The sequence below is a fragment of the Lactuca virosa genome, chromosome 4 (genome assembly GCF_052849685.1).
Source record: "Lactuca virosa cultivar CGN04683 chromosome 4, Lactuca_virosa_CGN04683_v6, whole genome shotgun sequence".
NCBI classification, from domain to species: domain Eukaryota; kingdom Viridiplantae; phylum Streptophyta; class Magnoliopsida; order Asterales; family Asteraceae; genus Lactuca; species Lactuca virosa.
Window position 1 is genome coordinate 75,418,687 of NC_136429.1, and position 9,626 is coordinate 75,428,312.

Sequence of the window (9,626 nt, forward strand, 5' to 3'; positions counted from 1 at the left end):
GTGGGTATGCAAGAAACCAACTTCAATGTTGAACCTTAAATGGGTACCAAAAGTCCCATAAAAAGTTATGTCCTTTATAAAAAAAAACGAAAAATGGACAAATTTTGGTGAAATCTGGTGAATATTGGGTCAAAGATATGAAATCTTGTTGAAGAAATCAATTTTTTGTGTTGGAATTGAAAAAAGGCTGAAAAAGTTGAAAAATGGGTGAAAAGTGACATTTTCTGCATAAAGTAAATTGTCATCTGACATTACAGCAAAAAGTGGACTGAACTTGTCAGTGTCCTGCAAAAGGAGGGTCAGATTCGTAATTATACACAACAATGTGTCACTTTGGGAGTCAAGGGTAAAATCTTCCATTTCTTTCAAAACCAAGGGTTCTGTTTGGAAGTTTCGTCTATTTGCTTTGATTCGTTCCAATCAATTGACGTCGACGAACCAAAATCATTCGTGCTTTAACTCTTTGGCAATCTGTGACCGGATTCGCTTATGTATTACAAACGCGTCGAATTGTAGCAACGAACTCAAGATCAAGAAGCAAAAGTAATGAAGCGAAAATTAAGAAGCGAAGGTCAATGAAGCGAAAGTCTCAACTAGAAGCGAATGGAACCGAACGTTCGATTGGGTTCGGTTGTGTAATCGACGGAACGAACCTGCAATTTGATTTGAAGCGAACCTGAGATTCGCTTTCGGTTCACGAACGATTGGTTTGGAGCGAAAGTCAAGTAGAAAGTCAAGAAGCGAAAGTCAGAAAAGATCAAAAATGAAACGAAGGTTCATGTTCTTGGCTCGATTGTTCACAGTTGCAAATCAAAAACGAAAGTCAAAATTGGTTTGCACTTAAGGATTCGTAATCGGGTCAACGGAGGTTCGCATTTAGAAACTAAAATCGGATTCGCATTGGAAGTTCATAACGGATTTGGAATTGGAATTTCCCAGATTCACAAACGAACTTGTAGCAATCAGAATTCATCAAGATCGCAAAGTCATTTGGTTCTTGGCTGTTAAAATCGGATTTAAGAGGCACTGAAAATCAAAAATCCGATTTCAATCGAAATTGAAGATCCAATCGGAATTAGATATTGAGTTCGTCACAGAAATTGCCCATCAATCTCGCAGATCACATGTTCGTAACTATCACTACTTTCGCAATTGACTACAAGGATTTCACAATCCGGTTTTCGCTGTCTTTCATTGCTATATTCATGAAGATCGAAATTAGCGACCATTTAATCAGATGCAGTGATCGGTTCTTTTCTGAATTTTTCTTTATGATTTTGACTTTCAAAAGTCAAAGATGGAGTTCAGTGGTCACAATGACGACGATGGTTATATTTTTCATTTCCTGTCCCTGAAGTTTGTTTGGCTTGACAAATTTATTCCCAACAAGTGACGCTGCATTATTCTTCTAATTTAACGAGGAAAATGATAATATTTTCTTTTTAAACCCTTCTAAATAATTGCTTCTTATTCTATTCTTTTGTCTAAATTTAAAAATTGAAAAATACAAAATTAATTTTTGTTATTTTTCAAGTTCTAATTTTTGAAGATTGGGTTTATTCCAAAGGGATTTATTTCATCTCATCTGACAGGTTTTGAAGATTGTTGGTGATTCTTCTTAACTTTCCGGATTCTCTCCATGGTATTTGTTGAAGATTCAAGGGGGAGTGATGATTATTCAAGGGGGAGTTCATATTTGGAAGATTATTTGTATTTCTCTCGCTTTGAAGACCCCATGTGCTGATAAGTCTCACAATTTAGGGGGAGAAATGTCACGGAAATCGTGATCTTCATCAGTTTCAACATCTAGGGGGAGATTGTTGAGTATTTGAGATATTGAAACTAATTTGGCATATTTGGTTATTTAGGGAAGCCTTTTTAGGGTTAATCATTTTATGATTCCATACGGTGCCTTTATAGTAGAAGTTCTTAATCGAGCTCTTCTAAGGCATTGGTTTTATATTAGGCATAGATTTTATATTTATGGCATATATTTATTGTTCCCTATAAATAATCATTAGGTTAGCTTTTTGAAAAAAGCTTTTTACCAGATTAGGGTTTTTCTCTGTACGTTCATTTGATAATCAATATACACGAAAAACCTTTATCAGATTACTTGCATATTATGGTGATTGATTCTTGATTGTTCTTGATATTCCGCATTCGTCATCTCGGATTTATTCCTAACACTAAGGCACCAGGAGGAAAAGTCTTCATGCTAGTAATGACTGACTACTTTTCGAAATGGATAGAGGTTGAAGCCTTTGATCAAGTACGAGACAAGGAAGTGGTCTCGTTTATCAAGCATAATATCCTGACTAGGTTCGGGATCCCTGCAGAGATCATATGCGATAAAGTATCCCAGTTCATAAGAAAAAGAACTAGAAACTTTTGCACTAGTTGGGGGATTAAAATGATAATGTCTACTCTTGTTCACCCTCAAGCTAATGGCCAAGCCGAATCCAACAATAAGGTCATAGTTAACAATTTAAAGAAAAGGTTAGATGAGAAAAAAGGAAGATGGGCAGAGGAACTTCCTCTCATCCTATGGGCAGATAGGACCACTTCGAAGGTAACCATGGGTCAAACTCCATACTCTTTGGTGTTTGGGATGGAAGCTGTGATCCCTAATGAGGTGGTGATCCCAACAGCAAGATATCAACTGCAAGATCAAGAGACCAACGATAGGATCCTATCCCAGGATCCTCACACTCCATACTCTTTGGTGTTTGGGATTGAACCTTGATTTATGGATGGTTAGATCTTCTGATAGCATGCTTTATTATGATTTTGTCCCTTTTATGGATTGATGTGAGAGTTAAGTCGTTTTTAGGGCTTGTTATTCTAGATCTGAGTTTGTTTTGGGTTCCTTATGCATAAAGGTGCAAGCTTTAGAGGATCCTTGGTAACATGCATGCATTAAGCCATTTATTAAGTTCTTTTAAGCTTAAGAGCTTCTTTTAGCCATGCATGAACGTAAAGTTAACAACTTTACGCGATATTCCAACTCAAGGGAGTCAGATTTATGTTTTGGAACCATGTCTTAAGAGATTAAGTGTTGAAATTGAGTTTTGGGTTGAATATGTGAGTACGATGGGCGTACGTTTAGCGTACAAGCCCTCAAGCGAGTATGTCGCGCATACGTGTTGAGTACATCCCGCATACTCGGTCTGATGGGCGACACAAGTGTGGGCTTTGGTTTTGGGCTGCCCGTTGAGCCTAGTGACTTGGGGCCTTGTAGGGCCGTCTGAATGTAGAAGTTTGGACTAGGGAAAAATTAGTGGTCCTTAAGGTAAGTCCCTTGTAGGGATTTGGGCCAAATTTGGAAAATTGTGCCATAAATGGACTTTGGATGATTATTTTGGTTTTGGGCTTTGTAGATGGAGAGTTTGGGCCTTAGTCTTAGACCAAACTAGGAAAGGGGTAAAATGGTCTTTTTACCCCAAGTATGGTTTGGGACCCAAATGTTATTTGGGTGTTATTTTATATTGATAGCTCGGGGGATTCGTCGGACCAGCAACCATGGATTTTCTATAAGATCCAGCAGTCGAGGTGAGTTTCCTCACCATGTATAGTGGTTCGAAGGCACCAATGCCGACCCATGATATGATATGTTTGAATACTCATTGTTTGTGTGACACTAGTATGTGTATGTTCTTGTATACTTACTGGGCGGGGCCCGATGACTATCATGTATGTTATTACTTATTATGCAGTATGAATTGTATGGGGGCGGGGCCCGTTATACGAGTTAGGGCGGGGACTGTTATACTCCTTGGATGGGGCCCACTATACGAATTAGGGCGGTGTCCGTTATACTCTTTGGGCGGGGCCCGTTCTGTGTTTTATGTATGGTATGCGGCATCTTGGGGATCTCACTAAGATTTGTGCTTACGATTTTCAGTCTATGTTTCAGGTACTTCTGGTTCCAATGGGAGGAGCTCGGGTTGACTGCATCGCACACACCGCATGGATTCAGCTTTAGAGATATCATTCTGATTGTTATGATGTTGAGATACTTATTTTCATTGAGTTGTATGGCTAAGGTTTTTGGAATACTGTTTTATTTAAATTAAAAATGAAATTTTTGGATCATGTTTTTGGGACGTTACAAGTTGTTATCAGAGCCTTGGTTTGAGGGATTTAGGCACACTCTCGGGTGTGTTTGAACTAAAACTGAGGATTTGGTAAAGTTTTTCAAAAAGAAATATATTAGATTATTCTAAAATAAGCAAGGGTGTGGTGCATGCAATCAGCCGAGATCAAATAAGTTTTCCCAAAATACCCATACATGTTATCTGATATGCTTTGATCTGTGAATCTGTGAATCGCATGCTAGTTAGGGCTAATGATCTGCTCAGTTTTGCATAATAGAATGCTTGGAGAGATGGCTTTGTATGCGTATTGTATGATCTTGTAGACTTGCATGCTAGTACTGATCATCCAATAATAGGATGGCGTGGTTAGGTGATGCTTGGTTTGGATTACTTGATGCCCGAATGTTGCTTGCTTTGTGCTTTTAGGAGTTCTAACTAGCTTCGTCTAACTAGTTAGAGAATATGTTAGGTTACATATTATGGGAACTAAATAATTTTAGAAGGTTAGGTCTTAACTCTATTGCGCAGCTCTTATCTGAGTCAAACTGCTGTAGTGTGAGACCTCTCATTCAAAGAATTATCTGTTTTTAGTAATATGTAATTATATTCATGAGCTAGTTAGAGGAGGTTAGCGGGGGTTCCTTTTGTAACTGATGGCACAGAGTGGTGTGGAGTTTGCCCTAGGAAAACCTAGGATGAGATCTAGTGATGAGAGCCTTATTTGCGAGGGGAAATTGTATGGATATAAAGTGACTTGGTAGAGTCAAGGCAATCCTTGAGGAAAGTACGGATATATGTGGAAGGTAGTATGTGCCCGTACTACTGGAAGCACAGGATTCGTACTCTATTCAAGGAGGGCTACGATGAAGCCAGGGAGCTCGTGGAGTTGTGATTTCCCGATATATATATATATATATATATATATATATATATATATATATATATATATTGATGCGCATTTTGATGGTTTGTATGGTCTATTTTCAGTATGGTGACATTGCGAGGCAGACCAGTTGCAAGTTCTGGTGTTAGGGAGGGCTCGGGCTCAGGATCTGGAGCCGGGCAGCTAGATGACCGGACGAGGGAGTTCATCTTGTCTGCGATTACACGCAGTATCATTGAGCAGACTCATGTGATCTTTGGTTCGGTCAAGGAGGATATTCTGGAGATTCTAGATCAGTGGTTGAGCGCCTTTCGCGCGGAGGTTGTGGCTTTGGTTGGGTCGCATTCTTTGACCTTCAGGGAGTTCCGGGCATATGGAGCTCCGAATTATCATGGGGCGAGGGACCCGATTACGAGTAGGAGGTAGTTAGCAGATGTTGCTAGCACTTTCCATACCAGTCGTTATCCCGAGGGGGACAAGGTCAGACTAGCTTCCTGCCTTTTGAAGGACAGGGCACGGGACTGGTGGGAGGAGGTAGGTCATGCGGTGGGTGATGATGTTGTGGACTTGATGACCTGGGATGATTGAGGTGCAGCAATTGGCGCGAGAGTGGCTGAGATCACCGCTACATTGCGAGAGAGGGCACTTCTGGTTCCGCAGTATGTGGCGGACGAGGAGATGAAGAAGGCTCGGTATCATGAGATGTTGAGGAGTGACATTCGGCAGTTTGTGAGCCGATCCAACTGCAATACGGTGGAGGATATGATAACATGAGCTTGGGAGAGGGAGATTGATTTGGAAATGGAGAAGAAGAGGAAGCCAGATTTTGTGTCGAGCGTTGAGGGTTCGGGAAAGAGGCCCAAGGTTGTTGATTCGTGAGGGAAGGTCCAGCAGGGCCGAGGCCGCTGCGGCAAGTGCGGCAGGTCGCACGAGGGGACGTCCAGGGTGGGTGGTTCTGGTTTCTTCAAGTGCGGCCGGACTGGTCATATTAGCAGGGATTGTACTGCTACCACCACCATCACCCCGTTATCTGATCTAATTTGCTTCCATTGCAATCGGAGGGGCCATAAGAAGGCCCATTGTCTGAGATTGGTTGCAGCAGGACCGGTGTCAACACCCGCTCCTGCGACTCTTCGGATTATTGACGGCCTCCAGGGCCGGGCAGATGCGCTTGCGGTGAAGAGCAGGGCTTTCTAGCTAACGGCAGAGGAGGCGCGTGCAGCTCCCGATGTAGTGACGGGTATGTATCTTCTCCTTATCTCTTTATTTATATTAAATTGCTTGCTTATGTTTATATGTTTTATTTTAGGATCGTTCTTCGTGAACAACATTCCTGCTTTAGTGTTGTTTGATTCGGGGACTACCCGATCCTTTGTATCGCTTGTGCTTAGCAAGAGATTTGCTGGAGCTCTAGGAGAGCTAGATTGTCCTCTTGATTTTGATATTGCTGATGATAGGACGGTTCAGGTTGTGAGGGTTCATCGGGGTTGTACTCTTTAGTTATTCAACGAGCAGTATTTGGTTGATTTGGTTCTCATTCCTCTATGTGGGAACAAGGTTATCGTGGGCATGGATTAGTTGAGCCCTAATGGGGCAGTGATCGACTGTGAGCAACAGTTAGTTCGGGTTCGGACCCCAATTGGAGGAGAGTTGGTGATTCATGGGGAGAGACCGCAGCGTGGGCTGACTTTGTGTTCTGCGGCGAGGGCCAGACGCTATCTTCAGCAGGGTTGCTCAGGTTTTGTCGCCTATGTCATGGATACCCAGGATAAGGGTAAGGCGACCGTGGATGATGTGCTAATTGTGCTGGATTACCCGGATGTATTCCCGGAGGATTTGCCTGGGGTGCCTCCGGAGAGGAAGGTTGAGTTTAGGATTGATCTGGTTCCAGGTGCGGCTCCGATAGCCAAACCACCGTATCGGTTGGCTCCTCCCGAGATGCAGGAGTTGTCTACACAGCTGCAGGAGCTATTAGACAAGGGATTTATTCGACCGAGCAGTTTACCTTGGGGTGCACCAATTATGTTTGTGAAGAAGAAGGACGAGTCTCATCGTATGTGTATCGACTACCAGGAGATGAATAAAGTAACGGTGAAGAACCATTATCCACTCCCGAGGATTGATGATCTTTTTGACCAGCTTCAGGGTCCATCTTGGTTCTCCAAAACTTATTTGCGATCGGATTATCATCAGATGCGAGTTAGGGATGAGGATGTGCAGAAGACAACTTTTCGGACTCATTATGGTCATTACGAGTTCGTGGTGATACCTTTTGGGCTCACCAATGCTCCAGTCGCATTCATGGATCTCATTAACCGCGTGTGCAGGCCAATGCTAGATCGGCCTGTGATAGTATTTATTGATGATATCATGGTTTATTCCAAGACTCAAGAGTAGCATGGGGAGCACTTGAGGGAAGTGTTGGAGACATTGAGGAGGGAGAGACTTTTCGCAAAGTTATCCAAGTGTGAGTTCTGGTTGCGCGAGGTGCAGTTTCTAGGGCACCTTGTCAACCAGGATGGTATTCTGGTCGATCCGGCCAAGGTTGGGGCCGTGATGCAGTGGGAGGTTCCGAGGTCTCCATCTGAGATTCAGAGTTTTCTTGGTTTGGCGGGTTATTATCGGAGATTCATCCAGTATTTATCCAAGATAGCTGTTCCTTTGACCCAACTGACAAGGAAGACGGTTGCATTTTGTTGGGGGCCTGAGCAACAAGCATCTTTTTAGACTCTTAGATAGCGGTTGTGAGCGGCACCGATTTTGACCCTGCCAGAGGGTGTCGATGATTTAGTGGTTTATTGTGATGCTTTGATCTCTGGGGCAGTGTTGATGCAGAGGGGTCGCGTGATCGCCTACGCCTCGAGCCAGCTGAAGCCTCATCAGGCGAATTATCCGATGCATGACTTGGAGTTGGGGGTCGTGGTTTTTGCCCTCAAGATTTGGCGGTATTACCTCTATGGGGTTTGTTGTACTATTTACACGAATCACAAGAGCCTGAGGTATTTGATGGATCAGCCGAATCCGAATATGCGGCAGCGCCGGTGGTTGGATGTGGTGAAGGACTATGATTGTGAAATCCTTTATCACTCGGGGAAGGCCAATGTGGTTGTCGATGCTCTCAGCTGCAAGGTGGTCGCGACTCAGATCAGAGACATATGTTTGAGGATAACCATGATTACTCCATTGTTGGAGCGAATTCGTGAGGCCCAGGCCGAGGCTATGAAGGACGTTCACTGGAAGAGCGAGCGCATAGTGGGTCAGGTGGCTTGCTTCAATTATGATAACTGTGGTTTGTTGACTCTGCATCGACGAGTTTGGGCTCCGTATTGGGGCGGTGTACGCCAGATTCTGATGGAGGAGGCTCACAAGTCGAGGTTCTCCATTCATCCCGGGGTGACAAAGATGTATAAGGATCTTCGTCCTGATTATTGGTGGCCCTGCATGAAGTGGGATGTGGCGTGGTACGTGGAGCGGTGCTTGACTTGCAGGAAAGTCAAGGTCGAGCATCAGCATCCTCACGGCAAGATGCAACCGTTGGAGATTCCAGTATGGAAATGGGAAGACATCACTATGGATTTTATCATGAAGCTTCCTAAGACTACGCGCATAGTGGATTCAATTTGGGTCATCGTGGATCGTTTGACCAAGAGCGCGGACTTCATTCCGATTCAAGAGAGTATTTATGCAGAGAAGTTAGCTGAGATTTATATCCGGGAGATTGTGGCACGTCATGGGTTGTCGGTATCAGTTGTTTCTGACAGAGATGTTCGGTTTACTTTCAGGTTTTAGAAGAAGTTCCACGACGAGTTGGGTACTCGTCTCCATTTTAGCCAGTGTTGTAAAACTCTCCGAATTGGCCGATTACTCGACCGAGTACTCCCTACTCGGCCCCTTACCGAGGCGAGTTACAGAATCCGAGTACTCCCCTATCGTCCCTTTACTGAAGCGAGCAATGTTGTAAAATATACTTAATGATTTATTATTTAACACACATATGTGATTATTAGTACATATATATCTTAAATTTTCAGTAATCATTCACGAAGTGAGACCATTATGTGTTTTTCAGTTTTTGTGTATTTACATGTATCTAATTTTGTTATATGTTTCAATAAACTTATGATTTTAACTTATGATTTTAACATATATTATGTAACATACACGTTCAGTTATCGTGTTTTGTTAGTTTAAAAAATGAATATTATTAAATAATATATGGTTTTGAGCAATGAGTTCTAACAAGATAGTTTTATGAGAATTGAAGTAAAACTATGTTTAGAATCATTCGGGAAGTATTGGAAATCTTATGAAATTCCAATCAAATGTCATCTATTGAAATTAAGAAAAATATAAAGTTGAAAATAAGTAAAATTATATTATTGAAAATTGTAAAGAATCTCGTTAGAAACATTTAGGCGAAAACCTCATCGAAATCTGAGTTATAATGAAGAAGTTATGACTCCTTAAAGTTTCGCGACAGAACCGGCACGACGCCATATGACGTAAAAAGTGAGTTTTAGATAAAATACATTTTAGCCTTTATGATCTAAATTAAAGTCGTAGTATTCATTAAACCGAGAATTTTCATAAAAAGAACGTCCAAATCTGACTTCGTATGAGGAAGTTATGATTTTTCGAAGTTTCAG

General features: G+C 42.2%; 1 protein-coding gene across 1 annotated transcript; it reads left to right on the plus strand.

Moving 5' to 3' along the window:
* Positions 1 to 2,224: 2,224 nt before the first annotated feature.
* Positions 2,225 to 2,746, plus strand: LOC145104646 (uncharacterized). The gene has a single exon (XM_079041855.1). It carries the CDS (start codon positions 2,225 to 2,227, stop codon positions 2,744 to 2,746), a length of 522 nt encoding a protein of 173 aa, XP_078897981.1.
* The last annotated feature ends 6,880 nt before the right edge of the window (positions 2,747 to 9,626 follow it).

Excerpts from the sequence above, each read along its gene's own strand:
- LOC145104646 (XM_079041855.1), top strand. The coding sequence starts at position 2,225 with ATGACTGACTACTTTTCGAAATGGATAGAGGTTGAAGCCTTTGATCAA.